At 43.2% G+C, this 22888-nt stretch overlaps 1 protein-coding gene across 7 annotated transcripts in view; it reads right to left on the bottom strand.

Moving 5' to 3' along the window:
- The window catches only part of COL11A1 (collagen type XI alpha 1 chain), a 262532-nt gene that overhangs the window by 213505 nt on the left and 26139 nt on the right, over nucleotides 1-22888 (bottom strand). For all 7 annotated transcript variants that reach the window (XM_075936624.2, XM_014571895.4, XM_075936623.2 and 4 more), the window contains exon 3: nucleotides 821-1034. In XM_075936624.2, coding sequence (XP_075792739.2) covers nucleotides 821-1034 — 214 coding nt within the window. The remainder of the gene's footprint in view (nucleotides 1-820; nucleotides 1035-22888) is intronic.

Here is a 22888-nt window from a genome sequence, read left to right on the forward strand (position 1 = left end):
TGTTTTAGCCTTATGAAGTCAATGTATTGCGCAGTAACACAGAAGACAGTAGACAATTTAACTTTTCCTTTGGTATTTCAGGTTATTCTTTAGTTATCATCTTTAGTCTTTTCATTATATGTGAATTTATTTACTTTCCAGCTGCAACATTCAATCTGTACATTTCTGAAAAATGCAACTGTTATTCCTGCATTATAGTATATGTAAAAATGACTTTAAAAGGATGACTGTTCCTTTAAAATAATTAGAGTTAGTGTCAGGGAGCCTTTACAAATAACAATAAAAGTCATGAAAGGTGCTAAACTGACTTTCCTAGAGCCTTAATTGTCTTAATTATCCAAATAACTGGCATAGCAGCTCAGCAGCAATGTACGCTATGCCACATTGCCTTACTAACATGCCTTCGCTCTGGGGAATCGCCTCCTGGAAGACCAGGGCAAGACTGTGTGGGCTGGGTGCATGTTTGTATAGGAGGTGGGCATGTAAAGGTGACTTTCCACTGGCCCTAGCCCTGGATGCTTTTTGAGCTGAGGGTGACAAGAACAAGGTGTCTTCATAGCTTCATATTATTCACTTAAGTTTATGGAAAAGGGCAAATATGATCATATGACTGCATTTGTTTGTTTTCCTGTATTCCGTAGAAGCTGGAAGTAAGTTCTCCTGCAAAGGGACCTTAGATTTTGTGGCACTGTAGTGCAGTCAGCTGGAAATTATGTAACTGATTTATTTACTTCTACAACTATGTTATGGAACATTAGTCCAAACAGTAGTTCCTGTGTTTTTAATTTGTTATATTAAACTTGATTTATTTTACACTTACTTTCCATCAGCAATGTTGACTGTCCTAAAAAGAGGATAATCTTCTGGGGCAGGTTTTCCATACTGATCTTCAAACAGGAAGACAGGGGATCTACCAACTTCCACACCTATTTGCTGAATACCCTGTTCATTGTAGATAGATAAAAGGAAGGACTGGATTCCCTTTTTAGGTTTGACTGTAATTAATATAGAAAAGTCTTCAGGAAAGTTTCCACCTGAGAAGAAAAATGACAAATGCAGTCACAAATCTGGGAAAAAATATAATCTCTTTGTGAACATGTATGCTTTACCCTTAATTGAGAATTCAATTGAGAGTCTAATTTTCTGTTTTTCCTCCACAATAAATGAGATAAAAATTCTAATTTCAAGACAATTTCTCTCTTGAGAACCCTTTGGATTTAAACTTTTTTGTCTTCCCATTCTTATTTTGCTTCCCAAGGTTTTATCCTACGAATCGTAAAAGCTTGAGCTATAAAATCATTGTGCATTTATGAAGGTTTAACACAATATATACAAAAAAGGTGGCAGTTCAGTATTAATAACTTTCCTGTTCATCTTCTCGAAAAAGGGAGGAGAAATGACTATAATCTATAACTACATGTTGCAATTTCAACAAACAAAAAAGACTATAGGGGTATTACTAGAAATATTTTATCAGACAACTTCCATTTCCCAGTGGCCACTCTAATAGTTTCCACCATTTTGTTTATGTATGTTCCATTGTTTCCAATATATATCTTAAATAAGGGTTGTACGCAGAGGGAACACACATGATTCCATACACCATTTATGTTATTAACGGAGGCTTAACCACAGCTTATGTGGTCTATAAAGCCATATTCTGGGCGTCTGACCTGAGATAAATTTAATACTAACATTTTTATTTAACTGTGGTGCAGATGTTACTTACTGAATTATCTCAGAAATAACTCATTTTAAAACAAAACATATGGCTATTTGTATGTAATAGGAAATATGGTCAAATAAGTTTTATTTTCATTTGGTGCCTAACAATTTCTCTGAAGTAGAGTCCATAAGTCAGTCATTGTTTTAACTTCATCCTCAAGAATAAAGACTGGATGGATACAGCTTTAAAAGGAGAGAATGGAAAAGATGGGTGCATGTGACAGAAAACCTGACCTGAGTGTTGTGATCATTTTGAGACTCCTTTTTAAAGTGAAAAACTTTTTCCACCATTCAGTCTGAAAGCAAATGAGCTTTGAACAAGAAATCTCTGTGAAGGTTGATGAGTGGAATTCTCCCTAATCCAGAACAAGGCTCATAGAACAATGATGTAACCATTCTTCAGACAGCCTGTTATAGATGCCCATTACATAACTTTTTAACTTTTTAACCTGTGGTTAAGCTAAATTTGTCTTCCTAGTCGGCATAATCTGGCACTTGCCCAACCACACCTCAATATTTTTGTATAACGCCTCTATGCAGCATTGTTCTAATGCTTTTCACTTGTGCAAGGGGATCATTGTTTGCCTGAATGTTAGTAAGCCTATATGGTCAATTAGGATTCAGGGCATTAAGACAGATGACAGAAATGTCTTGATATCAGCAGTTTTTGTGACATTTCTGGGTTTTATTTGCAAAATCTTAGAGTCATAAAGTTTAAGGTCAGTAAGGACCAACAGATCCTCTGCTCTGATCTCCCATATGTAACAAGCTACCATCACTGTCTGATGGCACTTGCACACTAAATTCAACAACCCAAACAAGACCAAAGTACTACTATCAACAGCAGATGAAACTATTGTGTCACAGGCAGAGCTCATGGGGAACTGACACCTTAGGCCCCTGCAACAGCAGAGAATTGATTTTGTGAGAGATACCCAGATAAACCCAATAAGTGATCTGCAGTCCATGCTGCAGAAAAAGGAGCAAAAGACCCAAGTTAACTGTCCATCTGATCAGGGAGGAGGAGAGGGAAAGATGATTCCTTTCCAACATTACAATCAGTTAGAACTAGTAAGCTAAGCATGTGTGTGTGTGTGTGTGTGACTAATGGACAGAAGGAGTCCTGACCAACCCACAGGGTATGTCTACACTGCAAAGTATTTTCGGAAAAACTGCTGGTTTTCAAAAAAAAACTTCACTTGCGTCCATGCTGCAATAGCATTCTTTCAAAAAAAATTGAAAGAACAAATGGGTTTTTCCAACATTGGTAAAACTCTTTCTATGAGGAAGAAGCCTTCTTTCAAAAGAGCTCTTTCAGAAAAAGGCATGTGTGGACGGGGAAGAAGGAGTTCTTTCAAAAGAAGAAGAAAGAGGAAAAAGCACAGGTGCTCTGGTGGCCACTTCTTCTGTAGTAATCACAACTTAAATGTGAGATAGTATCCATTCAGTGTGGATGCTCTCTTTCAAAAAAGCAGATTGCCTTTTCGATGCACTTTGGCAGTTTTTTCGGAAGATGTTTTTTCGGAAGATCACTTCCGGAAAAGCTTCTTCTGAAAGAAGCCTGCAGTCTAGACACAGCCCCGGTGACTAAGGGGTTAAACTCAGGTAGCTAGCAAAGGTGTTGGCCAGCGGGCCAGGAGAACCAATTGAGATAAAGTGTTGAAATTTGAATTGGATATAGTTTCCTTGCCTACTTTCTTTTGTGTGAGAGATAAACTAGGAGTTGAGAAACACCGAATGATTTAAGCCCAGGCAGGACTATCATGTCATCAAAGAATTTGTGGCATGGGAGTGGACTGAACAAAGAGAAAATTGCAAGTAAGTAAAGGGAAAACTGACTGCAGTCCTATTCAGGATAATTTTCTTTATTTTGTGGTTTGGTTTGAACTGCTCTGTGTGAATCTACGCCTCCCTCCCCCTTTACCATCTAAACATTGGTTCCAGAGATTTTTCTCTGTGTTTTCATTTGTTTTCCTTAGTTGCTCTGTAACAACCAGAACCAAGAATACTTTATCAAGTTTTTCTTTTGATTCCTGTGTCCTTGAAGGTCTGTCTGTCTGTGTGTATCTGCATGCCTCTGACTGAGGGGTCAGCTACCAGAGACTGCAGTTTGTTTTTCTCTTTTCTTTTTTCAAACTCTTTTGGGGCAAAAGAGCTTGGGGTACCTCTGGGGGTGGTTTCAAGAGTTCACTCCTGGTTTTTAGGGATAAAAAAACACTTAGTGGCAGCGATTCCCCAAAATCTGTGTATTATGATTCTAGGGGGAAGTATTTTGTAAACAGTGCCTGCAGAGGCAAGGTATTAAAGCTCTTTTGCGGGCCCTCACCTTCTGCACTCAGGGTGCCAGAGTGGGGAACAGCCCTGACACAGCAGAGAGAGAAACTATGCAGAGCCACCTCCTAGTACCACCCTCCTCATCTAGTGTTGCATCTCCACACGTAGCCATCTCTGATCAATCTGAGGAGGGGGACAAAATAGCATATACTGGAAAGGAAAGATCCTTTCCTGACCCCTTACAGATGACTGGATGAAGACCTGAAGCATGACCTATAAACCAGAAGGGATTCCCCACAGTGGCTGAGTCCTCCCCCTCGCACCCATAACTTTGTCTTTCATGAACAATTGTCTTCTTTCAGTGCCATGGAATATGAAACACAGGCTACACCTACTCCAGATCCAGATCCAAACACTGCCTCTGTGGTCCATGTCTACCCTAAATTAAAAGGAGTGACTTTTTAATGATAGGCTTTTATGAGTTAGTTGTCTCTAAAGATTTCAGATTTTCTCCCAGTTTTGATGTTATGGTATTAGATCAGGTGTTTCAGAAATATTCCAGTTCTGGTAAAGCCCACTTAGGTTTAAGAATCAAAGGTTTATAAATATTAATATTTTAAAGTGTTAACCTAGGCTCTGTCATGTACAAAGCAAAACACCTACCATAAGTAATTTAGAACATAGATTGTTCCTGTTTGTAATATTAATGAGACTATGGGCTGAACACTGTGATTTGTATTAAAAAACTCCTTCTGGGTGATGATATCTCAAATTTTTAAAGCGTTAAATGAAGGGAAATGCATAGTATAAAACAACTATTGACTTTTAAAACAATATATAACTATTGGGCATTATATTAGATTTAATTGAAGATTTCTTCATTGAAGAAAGTAAATATTTCTCACATAATGCAACTTTTTTTTTCTTCTATATACTACAGACTAAAAATCCATCTCTCTCTCTCTCTGTCTCTCTCTCTCTCTCTATGGCTGCGTCTAGACTGGAAAGTTAAAACTTGCCAGATGTCTACACTGGCCGCTTGAATTTCTGCAAGAACACTGACTTCCTACTGTCTGAAATCAATGCTTCTTGCGGAAATGCTATGCTGCTCCTGTTCGGGCAAAAGTCCTTTTGCGCAAAGCTTTTGCGCAAATGGGCCAGTGTACACAGCTCAGATTTGTTTTGTGCAAAAAAGCCCCAATCGCGAAAACAGCAATTGGGGCTTTTTTTGAGCAAAAGCGCGTCTATATTGGTATAGACACTTTTCCGCAAAAAGTGCTTTTGCGTAAAAGCATCCATGCCAATCTAGACGCTCTTTTCCGCAAATGCTTTTAACGGAAAACTTTTCCATTAAAAGCATTTGCAGAAAATCATGCCAGTCTAGACGTAGCCTATGTGTGTATATATATATATATATATATATATATATATATATATATATAAAGGTAGGAGGTTTATGGCCAGCCAACAGAATGATGTCATCATGCTTTCACACTCTCTGGCTGTGAAAGCCGCCAGAGAGAGGAGGTTTGGTAAGCATAGTGAGCAGGAGATGCAGCCACTGAGAAAGCCACTGAGAGGGGGGTTGGTGAATGTAGCTCTCATGGTTTCTGACTGTGAAAGCTGCCAGACAGAGGGGGGTTGGAAAGCATAGTGCAGCCCCCTAGTAAATTATTAAAATAGTGTTGTTTATTTTCCTGAAAATGATGTTTTTCAGCTAAGAATATCAATTTATTATGTGAATTACACCCTCTTTTAAGCCCATGACTTAAACGTTTTTCTAATTCATTCAGGAAATGTACTTTCAATAATTAAAAATGAGGGACTATTGTTCCTATAGTTAATGGCTGTTGTTGGTTACCAGAATTCCTGAGTTATTTCACCATCTCTACCATTGCCTTGTTCAATGTACAGCAAATTACTTTAGACTACGTATATTCATTAAACCATTCACTTCAACTCCAGGAAATATAACTGTGGCAGAGTATGGCTCTTAACCTTTCAGTATTGCAGTCTATAATTCCTTGAATACATATATAAGAAAAATTACCATTATAGGAACGCTATAAAGCTCTGTTTAATGAGAAATAATAGTTGCAGCACACTCGATAGTTAGTCTTGTATTCCATCTTCTATTTTAATCTTCACTTTTCAGTGTATGTTCTGATAAGAATTTTGGCATTAGGTAGAAACTTCAAAACTGACTTGCTTTGTAGATCTCAAGTAGTCTTTTTTTTTTTTAAGATTTTAAAATCCAGAACAGTATTTAAGAAAATCAGTTCAGAAGTTTTAAAGGTTTGAACACTGAACTTTAAGTTGGCATTTTTAAAACATGGATCTGATCTTTTTTAAGATGTATTCTATATCAGAATGGGCTTATCATTTTGGGGTGTTCTGAAGCAGCATGCTTTCAAACAATCTAAACTGCAATTGCCAGATAGTTTAGGCAGCTCTAAATCTTTAGAGGGCTTCAACAGCATTAGCTGCCCTAAGGATTTAAAGTTGTTTAAACTGCTTAAACTACCTAAAGATGTGAAAAGCTTAAGCAGATTGAATTTGTTTAGGGGTTAAAAGTCATTTTAAACCATTCAAGCCTGTCTGAGTCCTTAAGTGTTTCAAGTGGTTTATCAACTTACAGACTTTCAAATAAGGATGTCAGAGGAAAAAGACAATAGGGGTCAAGCGGACATAGTTATGGGTGGCAGGGTTCATCTTCCCAAGCCAAATAGCTCTGGATTTTGTCCCCCTTTTCTTTCAAGCCCTGCCTTCTTGATAAATTAAACGTGCCCTTTCCCAAAAAAACCAACAAAACACTAACAAAAATTCAAAATTCAATTTAATATTTACTACTCTTGCTGTTTTTGTTACATTTCAATCTTATAGTATTGTAATTTATCAATCTAAACCTGTGTGTCTCGAAGTGCTCCATGGGCACACTTTAGAAAAATCACTAGCAGACTCATGCCACTTTGATTACCTAACGGGTCCATAGCCACAGAACCTATAGCTCCCATTGGCTCTGGTTTGCTGTTTCCAGTCAAGGGGAACTGCAGGAAGTAGCATGGCCTGAGCCAATGCTTCCCATGACTCCCCTTGACTAGAAATGTTGAACTGGAGCCAACACAAGCTATGAGGTTCCATGGCTATGAACTCTTTAGGTAAACAAGGCGGCACAGGATCATTAGAGCTTTCCCAGAGCGAGCCTGCAGAATTCTTTAAGAAACACTGGTATAAACAACAAAACATACAAAATGTACAAACTGGCTAAGTTTATGTCATGAGAAAGATATAGTCAACTGATTGCTTCTGTTCTCAAATTTATCTTTTCTATTTAGTCCAGTTATTAGCATTTTTAACAGTGGTAATGTATATCAACCTAAAAATGCTATAGTATTCTTTACAGTAAGTTAAAGAAATATGGCTTGTATGAATAGACCATAAGGTTTATAGAAACCTGGTTAGATTGTCAGGCTCAATGGGTAGTGAAGAATAGCTCAATGTCTACTTGGCAGCCAGTATCAAGAGGAGTGTCGCAGGGATTGGTCTTATAGCCTATTTTGTTCAACATCTTCATTAATGATCTGAATGATGGGATGGATTGCACCCTCATCAAATTTGTGGATGACACTAAGCAAGGGGACGAGGTATATATGCTGGAGGGTAGGGATATGCTCCAGAGTGATCTAGACAAACTGGAGGATTGGGACAGAATAAATCTGATGAGATTCAACAAGGACAAGTGCAGAGTCCTGCACTTAGGATGGAAGAAATCCATGCACTGCTACAGGCTGGGAACCAACTAGCTAAGCAGCAGTTTTGCAGAAATGGACCTGGGGATTACAGTAGATGAGAAGCTGGACATGAATCAACAATGTGCCCTTGTTGCCAAGAAGGCTAATGAGTTGCATTAGTAGGAGCACTGCCAGAAGATCAAGGGAAGTGATTATTCTCCTCTATCTGGCACTGGTGAGGCCACATCTGGAATAATGTGTCCATTTGGGGGGTGGGGAGGCTCCAGTACAGAAAGGATGTGGACAAATCAGAAAGAGTCCAGCAGAGGGAAAAGAGAATTATTAGAATGATGGGGCACATGATTTATGAGGCGAGACAGAGGGAATTGAGGTTATTTAGTCTGGGGATGAGAAAAGTGAGAGGGGGATTTGATAGCAGCCTGAAAGGGATTCCAAAGAGGCTGTCCTCAGTGATGGCAGATGACAGATGAAGAAGCAAAGGTCTCAAGTTGCAGCATGGGCGGTCTAGGTTGGATATTAGGAAAAACTATTTCACTAAGAGGGAGCACTGGAATGGGTTGCCCAGGGAGGTGGTGGAATCTCCATCCTCAGAGGCTTATAAGGCCAGTCTTGACAAAGCCCTGGCTGGAATGACATAGTTGTGGTTGGTCCTGTTTGGGCAGGAGGTTGGATTAGATGACTTCCTGATGTTTCTTCCATCATTTATTTTCTATGATTCTGTGATTCTAAAACAGGGGTGGTCAACCCATGGCTCGCAAGCTGCATGTGGCTCACGAAGAAAAAAATTGCAGCTCCTGACGTTAACGGGATGGAATCCAGAACCACTTGGGTCAGCCGCTCTCACGGCCGGGCCGCTGTGAGCCACATGGATGCTTACAGCCCACACCGTTCCACTCACGGTCCCCAGCGCACCACATCATATTCCTGCACGTGCAGGCTGGGTCGCACACAGCATCCCAGACTGCATGTGCTAGTGGCTTTGTGATCCAGGCATAAGGTTGGGGGAAAGAGATGCCTGGCTCTGGAGAACAGAAGGGTGGGGGCATGTGCATGCCAATCCCAGATGCGGTGCAGGAGCTCTGGCTCTGGGACCTTAGCATAAGGTTGAGGGGGAGGGGGATTGGGTTACAGCAAAGAGGGGAGGTATCTGGCTCTAGGGAAGGGAAGGGGAAAGAAGGAGAAGGAAAGGGGGATTAGGTTGCACACGGCATCCCGGACAGCTCATGCTCAAAGCCGGCCGCTCAGAGCAGGTGTCCCAGCACTTGGAGGGAGACACATGGCTGTAGCAGCAGCTCCGGGACCCAAGTATTAGGTTAGAGTGGGTAGAGGGGGTTTAGGTTGTGGGTGTGTGTGCCTGGCTTTGGGGAAGGAGAGGAGAGAGGGCTTGGGTTTGGGGGGGGTGTGTCTGGCTTTGGGAAAGAGGAGGGGGACTGAGTTAGAGCAGGCTGCTCTTCCCCTCCCCTAAACAGCTGGCACTCTTCCTGAAATGTAGGTCTGTCACACCACTGGGGACTTTTCTCCCTGCTGCCTGCCTGCGCGGGAGAGGGCGGGGATGAGGAGGCAGGAAGTAGGAATCCTGGGACTGCATACCAGCTTCAACTTCTCAGGAAACACGCGGCTGTCGTGGGGAGCAGAGGAAGATTGTGCACTTCCTGAGAAGTTGGAGCTGGCATGCAGTCCTGGGACTCCTACACTCACACACACACACACACACACCCTGCACAGGCAGGCAGCAGGGGGGAAGGAAGTCCCTGGTGGAAAGACAGACCGGGCATTTCAGGAAGTGCACCAGCTGTTTAGAAGAGGGGAAGAGCAGCCCACGTGTTTCCTGAGATCCAGAATCCCCAGGTACTGGCCCCAGCTGTCTCTGTCTCTGCCTCCTGGCCAAACCACCTCCCCCCCGACGAGTATTCTGCCACAGCACCCACCAGCACCCTGCCCCAGAACCCTGTCCACTGCCCCCACCAGCACAGTTGGGGCCACATTAGTGAGGCTTGGGAGGTTTTGGAGGGGTTGTTTTTTTGTATCTTACTTGTATGACCCCAACTGACTTTTCTGTGGCTCAGTGACCTCTGATTCAAAGCAGGTTCCCCGCCCTTTTCATAAATAAAGTCAATGCTGAAACATTTTGTGTTTGACATAATATTTTATTTAAAAATGAAGCCTGGCCAACAAGCCCCCACTTGGGGCCAAGCCCCCATCTGGTCACAGCATCATAACACTTCTGCACCCCTCAGACCACAAACCTGAGCCTATTATACACTGGAACCCCCTGTCCTGAACCTCTCATCCCCAAACTCCTGCACCCCCACATCCCCAGTCTTCTGCCACAACACTCCTGCACCATCCACACACTGCAAATCTATGTCCTGAGCCCATCATACTCCCAGCCTCCCTGCCCTGAGCCCCTCATGGACCCCAGCCCAAACTCTTGCACCTTCACAGCCATAAGCCTGCGGCTTGCTCAGCACCTCAACCCTCCACCTGACCCCAACACTCTCCAGCCTAGAACCCCCTCCTTGAGCCTGCATCCTCTTCTGTACTTCCTCCTGCACCCAAATTCCCTCCCAGAGCTTGCACCTCTCACCCCTTCCCAGGGCTGCTTTTTTTTTTTTTTTTTTTTGTGAGCCACAATAGCAGTGGAGACAGCGTGAAGAACTGGGGAAAAGTTGAGCCCCCCCCCCCCCCAAAAAAAGGCAGGACCACGAAGACCTGGGAGAAAGTTACCAAAAATAAAAAAGCAGCTATGGAACGGTCCAACGGTCTTTTTTTTTTTTTTTTTTTTTTTTTGCTCAACAACTTTTCCACAACTTCCATGCTATCTCCACTGCTATTGTGGCTCTTCGTCTGGAACGGGTTGGCCACCCCTGTTCTAAAAGAACAAGTATTATAGACATGGGTGATGATTGCTTTCTTATCACATGGTACTCTTTCCTCGGTCTGGAAAAAAATTCCCACCACTATATTACTGTTATAGGAATGCTTAGTGTTGCATTTATTGTACTGTCTGCAATATTGTGGTTTTATGTGTTTTATAGTCATCACATTTTTAACTCTTTTAGGAGAAGATTTTCAGAATATAATGGGAATCTGTGAAGATTTGATTTGGGATCTCATTCTTAATGGACTTGATCCACTGAAGTCAATGGGAAACTTTTTGTTGACTTCAGTAGGCTTTGGATGAGGTGTTCTAAAGCAAAGTTGTTAGTTTACAGAGGAAATGATACTATGCACCATACCTTTTAATGTTTTAATGACTGAAGAAAGAAAAGAAAAGAAAAGAAAAGAAAAGAAAAGAAAAGAAAAGAAAAGAAAGAAAGAAAGAAAGAAAGAAAGAAAGAAAGAAAGAAAGAAAGAAAGAAAGAAAGAAAGAAAGAAAGAAAGAAAGAAAGAAAGAAAGAAAGAAAGAAAGAAAGAAAGAATCCAAACACCTGCCTGGTCAGAACTATTAATCTGAACCATATATTGAGAATGCTTAAGACAGGTGGCACTAACTCATCTAGTCTGGACATGTGCTTTTCAATCAGATAAGGCCACTATGGAAGGCATAAGGGATCTATGAGAAAAGGCTTTCTTTAGCGATAGATCAGCCTCTAGACTGCCGCTTTTCTCCAACAAAGCTCCGTGCCAGAAAAAAGTAGCAGCCTATGTTAATGAAACATGGGATATTTAAATCCCCGCTTCATTACCAGTTTCTCCCAGCCTAATCTGCATCCCTCTGCCGGCAGAGGGGTGCAGTCTAGACATACCCTCAGAGTCATAATCAAATTAGGAATTGAATCAAGCATTTCTTATTTATGACAAAAAATCATGCTTACATGCTTAGCTGAAGTAGTTATGAAGCATTCTAACTACAGTAGACTTCCGATAATCCGGAACCTATGGGACCTAGGTGGTGCCCGATTATCAGATATGCTGGACTATCAGGAGGTACTATAAGATGGTTATATATATACTGTATACATTATATACTGTATATAAAGTGTTCTTAACCCTTTTTATTGTACATACTGTATACAGTATACTGTAATGTTTTAGGTTTTTTAAGCCTTTTTTACCCTTTTTGCTTAGTTCAGCTGCTGCCGCTGTTACCTTGTGACTCATTTTTTGCTGAAGCTCACTCACTAGGCTCTTGCCATTTTGATGCCGGACTATTGGATGCCGGACTATTGGAGTTTTACAGTACTCTGAAGCTTTGTCTACACTGCAGGGTTTTTGTGCAAGAAACTTTTTGCGGAAGAGATCTTCCACAAAAACTCTTTGCGCAAAAGCATGTCCACACCTGAAAAGCACATCGCAAAAGCGATGTAATTTTGCACAAGAGAGCGTCCACACTGTATGGACACTATTGCACAAGAAAGCTCTGATTGCCATTAACACCTGTGCTTTTCCTGATAGGCTCTTTTTGTGCAAGAAACCCCTGTGGAGCGACCACACATGCCTTTTTGCACAAGAGCTATAGCGCAAAAAGGAGTTATTCCTCATGGGGAGAGGAATAACTCTACCAGCAAAAGCCCTCTGTCCTGTCGATCTACTGTTTTGGTTTGGGGTTTTTTGCACAAAAACACACTTAAGATGTGGACACTCCACCGTTTTTTGCACAAAAACAGCTGTTTTTGCAAAAAAAAAACCCTTGTAGTATAGACATAGCCTTAGATTTATCAGCCAATTTTATTTACCAGATAAGTTTGAACAATGGCAACAATACAATGATTAGGTAAATCATTATCTGTTGTTGAGCTGTCATTCCTTGAAAATGCAAAAAAAAAAAAAATCCCATAAGTCTATGACAGTACTAATAGTATTAGTATTAATGTATAATACCTTTATTCACAATTACTAATAGTGTATAATATCTTTCAATCTGTGAGTTCAAAGTACTCTATAAGTATTAGGTAATGAAGCCTCAATACCCTCCTGTGAGGCAGATAAATATTATTATATTGAATGTTACAAATGGGTAAGCTCAGGCACAGAGACATTAAATGATGTTTCCAAGGTCACACAGAGAACTTCTATATTTAACTGTTTGTCTCTCTTTGACTCATAGCTACTAAAAAGACACCCAAACCTAGAGCTCATCTCTGATCGGGGGTAATAGTGGCACTGCACCATGAACTTTGGCTTCACTAAAATGGGTCTGGTCACTTTTCAGACCCCTCTTAAACATCACTCTCTCTTTTTTTTTTTTTTGGTCTTTATTATGAAATACTACAACATAAATAGTTAGGGTATGTCTACACTACAAAGTTAGTTCGAACTAACTTAGTTCGAATTAGTTAATTCGAACTAAGCTAGTTCGAACTAACGCATCTAGAACTAAAAACTAGTTCGAACTAGCGTTTTGCTAGTTCGAACTAGTAAGTCCACATTGAGTGGACTCTGAACAGGGCTTAAGGATGGCCGGAAGCAGTGCTGGCAGGGCATAAAAGGAGGACTTAGAGCATGGAGATGCTGTCTCAGGCTAGCCGAGGGCTGCGCTTAAAGGGTCCCGACCCCCACCCCGGACACACAGTTCTCAGGGGTGCCCCGCTTGCAAAGAAGTTCTGGCTTGGAGTGCCCTGAGTGCCCACACTGGGCACATCACACCACTCGGCCATCAGCCCGGCTGCACTTGCCGCAGGCTGCCATCTGGGGAGAGGGAGTAATTGGGGGGCTGCAGGAGAGCTTCCACCCTCAGAAGCCCACAGAGCCACCCCAGTCCTCCCCATTGGGGGCTCGTACCCCATTCCTCCCTCACCTCCTTCCACTTACCCTTCCCTAGCCCCCCTTCTTATTGATGTACAAAATAAAGATAACGTTTCTTCCAACATTGACTCTGTCTTTATTGAAAAAAACTGGGGGAGACTGGGAAAAGGAGGTGGGAGAGGGGAAGAGAAAGGCTGGGAGAGGGGAGGGCAACTAACATGATCAGGGGTTGGGAACAGGTCCCAGATGAAGAAAGGCTACAGAGACTGGGACTGTTCAGCTTAGAAAAGAGGAGACGGAGGGGGGACAGGATAGAGGTCTCTAAAAGCAGGGGTTGGGTGGAGAGTGTGCATTCAGAAAAGTTCTTCCTGAGTTCCCATAAAGAAGGACTAGAGGACACCAAAGGAAAGGAATGGGTAGCAGGCTTGAAACTAGTAAGAGAAAGTTGTTGTTCTTGACAAAGCAAATAGTTAACCTGTGGAACTCCTTGCTGCAGGAGGCTGTGAAGGCTACAACTAGAACAGAGTTTAAAGGGAAGTGAGATAAAGTGATGGAGGTTGGGTCAATGGAGTCCTATTAGCCAGAGGGTAGGAGTGGTGTCCCTGCCCAAAGTTTGTGGAAGGCTGGAGAGGGATGGCACGAGACAAATGGCTTGGTCATTGTCTTCGGTCCATCCCCTCCAGGGTCCCTAGGGTTGGCCACTGTCGGCAGACAGGCTACTGGGCTAGATGGACCTTTGGTCTGACCCAGTACGGCCATTGTAAGCTCAGGGCTCAGTGTCGGGGGTCTCAGTGGACCCCCTTGATTTTCATGCACACCTGGTCCTGGGTGGCCAGGCTGGCAGCTCTCCTGCCCTAGACGGCCACTTTCCTGTGCCTAGTGCGGAGATCGTGGACGAGGTCCACGATGTCCGCACTAGCCCAGGAAGGTGCCCGCCTCTTGCGGTCCAGGGCAAGCTCCCGGGAGCCGCCAGCCTGGTCCCGGCAAGAGGGGGTGGGCTGGGGGGCATCGGGTGGGTGGCTCTGTGCCGTGCCAGGTGCAGGGTCTGCTAGCTGGGTGCTGGCAGGCTTGCACCTGGCACGGGCACCGTAGCCAGCCCGTGCCCCTTTAAGGGGTCCGGGGCTGGGAGGGGGGCATAGAGTTTCCCTGGTGTTGGCCAGAGTGGCCACCAGGGAAACCTGGGGAGGGCTAGCCTCCCACTAGTTCGAACTAAAGGGCTACACAGCCCTTAGTTCGAACTAGCTAGTTCGAACTAGGCGTTAGTCCTCGTAAAATGAGGTTTACCTAGTTCGAACTAAGCGCTCCGCTAGTTCGATTCAAATTCGAACTAGCGGAGCGCTAGTGTAGCACCTATTAAAGTTAGTTCGAACTAACGTCCGTTAGTTCGAACTAACTTTGTAGTGTAGACATACCCTTAGATACCTACTGATCCCAGTGGTTGTGGACTTTAACACATTTCTCCAGATTAGCATGCCACATAATGCACTGTGGTATTTGCACATGTTCCCCGAAAAAGCCTCAGAAAGAATTTTTGTGTTATAGTAGGGGAATTCCAGACGTCTTGGATGTTTTTTTCAAAGATCCCAGACTGAGCGAGTTCATTTCCCTTCCCTGGACAAAAATTGGGGGGTTACTATGCTCTATAATTGGGGTTGAGAGACTAGGGAACAATGGGTCTTATGGAGAGAGTCTCCCCTCCAGCAGAGGGAGGCACCCTACAAGTACCTTCAGGTACTGTGCATATCCCCCAGTCATGACAATGAAACACTGATATAATTCCTAGAGTGACATCTTGAAAATATTGCATCCTAGAAAGAGAATCACATTGATGCCTAATCAGCATCTTATGGCTCTGCCATGGCACTGTTCACAAGAACTAAGGGCAGGAGGAAAATTATAGTAAATGGATTGAAAATCATAGTAGCTGTTTTTTGATAAATGTTTAGATGGTGGTCCAGGCACATTCTTTTTCACAGAAAGCACTCAATGCACCATGTCCCAAGACAAGAAAGAAATAGAGAAGTATGAGGAAATCCTCACCCTTTTTGAAATCCATGTCAAGCCACCCACTGGAGTTTGGGGCTAGGATTTACAAATGATGAATGCTTTACAAATATTGTGTTGCGTCCATAGGTTGTTCCAGGGCTAAGTTTATTGAGTGCTACCTGCTGAATTTTTATAAATATTTTCTTCTGAGTTGCTTTTTATTTTAAAAGTGAGTAGCATGATATTTTTGCAAATAGATTGTGCATCTTAAGCCAGTTTTTCCCTCTCTCTTTAATGAACTATTTTCCCTTGCATGCTGCAGAAAGAAAAGTTCAAGAGGTGGAACAGCAGGGTGAAACTGAGTGCTCCCATCCTAGTTCTTATCCAGAAATCCTACAGATGTTAAAAAGAAAAGCACCTAAACAGAAGCTGCCAAAGGCAATTTAAATTTACATGCCAACAAACAACATAATGAACATATTTACTCTGGCATTCAAGAACAAAATGAGCAGTTACTACTGTAGCTGCCAAATCTAATAGTGATTCTACAGTGTCATTCATAAAAAAGTTCAAGTTAACAAAGGAACTATTCCCCCAAAGGAATGTCTGGACTCTAATACCCTTCTTTGGCAAAGAATGTCTATTCTGTGCTAATGGTCCTTAAAGGCCAATGATACAATGTCCTTCCATTAGTTTTCAGTCACCAGCCCACTGTATTTGATTAACATTGTTACTCTACTAGTAGTTCCTACCCACGTCACTTCTGTACATGCCATTTTTGGATCATAAGTCACGTAGACAACAGAACAAATGAAAAGGACCGATTTCCCTGTGGTGGGAAGAACACCTCAGCAGTCCAGCACCCTGGCATTTAATTTCAAATAGGGGGAATTACACAAAAATGAGGAGGTTAGTTAAACAGAAATTAAAAGGCACAGTGACTAGAGCCAAATCCCTGCAAGCTGCATGGAAACTTTTTAAAGAAACCATAATAGAGGCCCAACTTAAATGTATACCCCAAATTAAAAAACAGAGCAAGAGACCTAAAAAAGAGCCACCGTGGCTTAATCACCATGTAAAAGAAGCAGTGAGGGACAAAAAGATATCTTTTAAGAAGTGGAAGTCCAATCCTAGTGAGATAAATAGAAAGGAACATAAACACTGTCAAATCAAGTGTAAAAATGTAATAAGAAAAGCAAAAAAATATTTTGAGGAACAGCTAGCCAAAAACTCAAAAAGAAATAACAAAATGTTTTTTAAATACATTAGAAGCAGGAAGCCTGCCAAAAAACCTGTGGGTCCCCTAGATGATCGAGATATAAAAGGAGCAATCAAAGACGATAAAGCCATTGCGGAGAAACTAAATTATTTCTTTGCTGCAGTCTTCATGGCTGAGGACGTTGGGGAGATTCCCAAATCTGCACCGTCCGTTGTGGGTGATGAATCTAAGGAACTGTCCCAGATTGAAGTGTCATTAGAAGAGGTTTTGGAACAAATAGAAAAACTTAATGTTAACAAATCTCCGGGACCGGATGGCATTCAACAAAGGGTTCTAAAAGAACTCAAATGGGAAATTGCTGCACTATTATCTGTGGTTTGTAACCTTTCCTTTAAATCGGCTTCCGTACCAAATGACTGGAAGGTAGCCAATGTGACACCAATATTTAAAAAGGGCTCTAGAGGCGATCCGGGCAACTACAGACCAGTAAGTCTAACTTCAGTACCAGGCAAATTAGTCGAAACAATAGTAAAAATAAAATTGTGAAGCATGTAGAAGAACATAATTTGTTGGACAAAAGTCAACATGGTTTCTGTAAAGGGAAATCCTGTCTTACTAATCTATTAGAGTTCTTTGAAGGGGTTAACAAACATGTGGACAAGGGGGATCCAGTAGATATAGTATACTTAGATTTTCAGAAAGCCTTTGACAAGGTTCCTCACCAAAGACTCTTGTGTAAATTACATGGCCATGGGATAAGAGGGAAGGTCCTTTCATGGATTGAGAACTGGTTAAAAGACAGGAAACAAAGGGTAGGAATAAATGGTAAATTTTCAGAATGGAGAGGGGTAACTAGTGGTGTCCCCCAAGGGTCAGTCCTAGGACCAATCCTGTTCAACTTATTCATAAATGATCTGGAGAAAGGGGTAAGCAGTGAGGTGGTAAAGTTTGCAGATGATACCAAACTGTTCAGGATAGTCAAGACGGAAGCAGATTGTGAGAGACTCCAAGAAGATCTCACCAAACTGAGTGATTGGGCAACAAAATGGCAAATGAAATTGAATGTGAATAAGTGTAAAGTAATGCACATCGGGAAAAATAACCCCAACTATACGTACAGTATGATGGGGGTTAATTTGGCTATGACAAATCAGGAAAGAGATCTTGGAGTTATCGTGGACAGTTCTCTGAAAACTTCCACACAGTGTGCAGCGGTGGTCAAAAAGGCAAATAGGATGCTAGGAATTATTAAGAAAGGGATAGAAAATAAGACCCAGAATATCTTACTGCCCCTGTATAAAACTATGGTACGCCCACATCTTGAATACTGTGTACAGATGTGGTCTCCTCACCTCAAAAAAGATATTTTGGCCTTGGAAAGGGTTCAGAAAAGGGCAACTAAAATGATTAGGGGTTTGGAATGGGTCCCATATGAAGAGAGGTTAAAGAGACTGGGACTTTTCAGTTTAGAAAAGAGGAGACTGAGGGGGGATATGATAGAGGTATATAAAATCATGAGTGGTGTGGAGAGGGTGAATAAAGAAAAGTTATTTATTAGTTCCCTAAATAGAAGAACTAGAGGACACCAAATGAAATTAATGGGTAGCAGGTTTAAAACTAATAAAAGAAAGTTCTTCTTTACACAGCGTGTAGTCAACCTGTGGAACTCCTTGCCAGAGGAGGCTGTGAAGGCTAGGAATATAAGAGTTTAAAGAGAAGCTAGATAATTTCATGGAGGTTAGGTCCATAAAAGGCTATTAGCGAGGGGATAAAATGGTGTCCTTGGCTTTTGTTTGTCAGAGGCTAGAGAGGGATGGCAGGAGACAAATCGCTTGATCATTGTCTTCGGTCCAACCTCTCTGGTGCACGTGGTGCTGGCCACTGTCGGCAGACAGGATACTGGGCTAGATAGACCTTTGGTCTGACCCAGTATGGCCGTTCTTATGTTCTTATGTTCTTAGCTTTAACTATGTGTTGCAGAAATAACACTTTCATAATATAACTAAAGAATTTTGCAACTTTTTTTAGGCTGATTAGTCAAGGTACTGCTTTCCTTACTTGTGTGGACTAATAATTTATTGAGCTCATAATCCTACTGCTTATGTTCAGTTTACTATATCTTCAGTTGGATAGCTCCATTGACTTCAGCGAAGTGCTGTCATTTTATATTAGCAGATAAGATGTAGTGTAAAGTGAGGAAATACAGAAGAATGGAAGAATATGAAATTTGGAAGAATCTGGTCCTAAATATGTTTTTTTTTCTAAAATTCCTTTTATTTTCCTATTTCTAATAAAAAGAGGACTTATTCTGTAAATGAAATGCAAGATACATATGAAAGATCTGAGAGAAGTTTCTCGTCTAGACGTGTCTGTTTTTCTGAGAACATACTGATGTATTATTAGTGGTTCTGGATAATAAATGCTTGAAGATCTATAAAAATCCCATATATTGACCACATCACTACTCCTTTAATAGGCAAAACAAAAATATTTTCCTTGCCCATATTTAATGTGTATGCTCATAAGCAAATCCACTCAAACTCTGCTTGCATGTGGTAGAATGAAGATTGAAAGATGATTTTGTGTGTGTGTGTGTGCGCGCGCGCATGTGCACATGCATGCGTGTGTTTAATAAAGTGCAACACTTTTGATCAAGTGAAAAAAGTGGCAGCAAAATCATAGAATTAAAGTTTGTTTTCCATCCTCCCAAAAGCCAAGGAAACTTTTTACACAATGTGCTTATTTCATGTCTAAGAAAAAGGGAGTTACTCACCTTGTGCAGTAACGACTGTTCTTCGAGATGTGTGTCCCCGTGGGTGCTCCACTGTAGGTGAAGGGTCGCCCTGAGCCTCAGATCGGAGCTTTCTATAGCAGTTTCCCCTGTTGAGTCACGCATGCCCAGGAGGCGTCTCGAGCCCTTGCCGCCTCCTGAGGAGTGTGACTCATCCCCCTCCCTTTCAGTTCCTCGTCTCCGCCCGAGTAATTTCGACTCCGAGCAGAGGGGAGGTAGGGAGGGTCGTGGAGCACCCACGGGGACACACATCTCGAAGAACAGTCGTTACTGCACAAGGTGAGTAACTCCCTTTTCTTCTTCGAGTAGTGTCCCTGTGGGTGCTCCACTGTAGGTGACTACAAAGCAGTATCCAGTATATGGTTGGAGGGAGCCGGAGTCAGTGTTTGGCAGTGGTGGAGAGCACTGCCGTGGCAACTGCTGAGTCACTCTTAAGTTGTGGAAGAATGGCGTAATGTTTAGCAAAGGTATGATCTGAAGACCATGTCGCTGCCCGGTAAATGTCTCTTAGGGGGACATTGCTCAGAAAGGCTGTGGAGGCAGCCGTGGCTCGAGTAGAGTGTGCTCTTGGTGGGCATATCAGCGGTCTATTGCCCAGTGAGTGGCACTTAATTATGCATGTAGATATCCATTTTGAGATTCGTTGAGATGATATCGGTGTGCCTTTGGATCGTTCAGCGATGGAGATAAAAAGTCTTTCAGATTTACGGAATGGTTTTGTTCTTTCTAGGAAGAAGGCCAGAGCCCTCCGGATGTCCAGGGTGTGCAGAGTGGCATCTGTCTGCGACGAGTGCGGTTTTGGGAAAAAGGTAGGTAACACGATTGGTTCGTTAATATGGAATTCTGTACCGACCTTTGGCAAAAACGTGGGGTGGGGTCTAAGTATGACCCTATCCTTTGTGAAAATTGTGTAAGGAGGTTCTGACATTAACGCTCCAAGTTCGCTCACCCTCCTGACTGAGGTGATGGCTAGGAGGAAACAGACCTTCATAAAAAGGAAAGGAAGTGGCACTGTTGTCAGTGGCTCAAAGGGAGGTCTGGTGAGGTAGTTCAAAACAAGATTTAGGTCCCACAAGGGGGGTGGAGTCCTATGTGGTGGGTATACATTCTGGAGTCCCTTGAGGAATCTTTTTGTAATAGGGTGGTTGAAAACGGAGAATCCATCTACTGGTGTATGAAATGCTGCTATTGCAGAGAGGTGTACTCTTAGGGAAGAGACAGAGAGTTCTGATGCTTTAAGGTCCAGAATGTAATCTAGAATGGTATCTAATGGTGAGGCACGGGGCTCCATTTTGACTCGCTGACACCAGTGACAGAAACGTGCCCATTTCTGTTGGTAAGTTTTCCGAGTAGACTGTCTCCTGCTCTGGAGGAGGATGTCCTTTACTTGCTGGGAGCAGCGATCTTCTACCTCTGAGAACCAGAGAGAAGCCAAGCCTGAAGATGCAGGGTATTGAGTTGTGGGTGCAGTATCTTGCCGTTGTTCTGAGATAGTAGGTCTATCCGGTACGGTAGCGGGTAGGGGGGCTGGACCGCTAGCCTGTGAAGGTATGGGTACCAGGTTTGTCGAGGCCATGATGGCGCAATCAGGATGACTAGGGCTTTGTCCCTCAGGATCTTGCGCAGGACTCTGGGGATGAGCGGTATGGGAGGAAAGGCGTAGTGTAGGGAGGCTGTCCAATTGATCAGGAAGGCATCTCCCAGAGAGTGTTTGCCAAGTCCCGCACGTGAGCAGAATTGGGGACATTTGGTGTTCTGGGTAGAAGCAAAGAGGTCTATCGATGGCCATCCCCACTGGTGGAAAATTGAGTTCGCCACCTCCGTATGTAACTCCCATTCGTGGTTCAAAGCGAAGTTTCGGCTGAGTGAATCCGCTTTGATGTTGTTCACCCCGGGCAAGTAGGACGCTATGAGGGTGACTTGGTTGCGGATGCACGAGTTCCACAGGCGAATAGCCTCCGCGCATAAAGAGCGGGAGCGGGCTCCACCCTGCCTGTTTATGTAGAACATTGTGCAGATGTTGTCTGTTAGGATGCGGACTGTGTGATTGGCGATGGAGGAGGCAAAGTGTGCACAGGCATTCCTTACTGCCCTCAACTCGAGGAGATTGATATGTAAGTGTGTCTCGTTTGGGGACCATCTGCCTTGAACTTCGTGGCCGTTCATATGTGCCCCCCAGCCTAGCAGGGAAGCATCTGTGGTGATTTGGATAGTGGGTTCGGTTTGTTGGAACGGAACCCCTGTCAAGAGATTGCTTGGCACTGTCCACCATCGTAAGGATCCCAGCACGTCTGGTGGGATAGTAACCGTTTTGTTTCGAGGGTGCCGTGATGGGATATAAACAGTTGCCATCCAGAGTTGAAGACATCGAAAGTGCAGGCGAGCATGGTGGACTACATAGGTGGTGGAAGCCATGTGGCCCATTAGTCTGAGGCATGTAAGTACTGTGGTGGTAGGAACTGTAAGCATCCCATTTATAATTTCTTGCATAGTTGCAAAACGTTGTTGAGGTAGGTATGCCCGGGCTGTCACTGAGTCCAGGCGTGCACCAATGAACTCTATGTCTTGAACTGGATACAGCGTTGACTTGTCTTGGTTGATTAGAAGGCCTAGACGACTGAGGAGGGTCGTGGTCGTCTGTATCATAGAGGCTGTTTCGGCGTACGAGGATCCCTTTAGGAGGCAGTCGTCTAGATAGGGAAATATGATGACGTTTTGTCGTCTGAGATATGCCGTCGCGACAGCCAGTACCTTCGAAAATACTCTCGGGGCTGATGAGAGGCCGAAGGGGAGAACCCTGTACTGGAAGTGGTCTGGTCCCAACATGAAGCGCAGGTAACGTCTGTGGGAGGGGTGGATGGTTATATGGAAATAGGCATCTTGGAGGTCGAGGGCTGCAAACCAGTCCCCTTGATCTAGCGCAGGAATGATTGTGGAGAGTGTGACCATCTTGAAATGTTGTTTCTTGAGAAATTTGTTCAGTTTGCGGAGGTCCAATATAGGTCTCCAGCCCCCTGTTCGTTTTTCGGTTAAGAAATAGCTCGAGTAAAACCCTCTCCCGTGGAACTCTCGGGGTACCCTTTCTACTGCTCCAATGAGGAGGAGTCGATCGATTTCTTGTTTCAGAAGGGTCTCGTGAGAGTGGTCCCTGAAGAGGGACGGGATAGGGGGAAGGGTAGGGGGGATAGAGGTGAAAGGGATGGTGTAGCCCACTCGAATGATTTCCAAAACCCAGCGGTCCGATGTTATGGACTCCCATTGAGGAAGGAATGGGCGCAAACGATGGGTAAACAGATGGCCATGTTGGGGTAGTGCTAGATCGTAAGCAGGGTGTCGCAGGCCCTCGACCAAATCTTCAAATTTGCTGTTTAGATGGTTGGGTAGTTGGTGGGCGGGCCTGGTTGTGGCGTCTTCTGGGACCTCGTTGCCTTGGTCTAGTGTCTTCATAGGGCC

This window comes from Pelodiscus sinensis, chromosome 9 (genome assembly GCF_052426305.1).
Source record: "Pelodiscus sinensis isolate ZL-2025 chromosome 9, ASM5242630v1, whole genome shotgun sequence".
NCBI classification, from domain to species: domain Eukaryota; kingdom Metazoa; phylum Chordata; order Testudines; family Trionychidae; genus Pelodiscus; species Pelodiscus sinensis.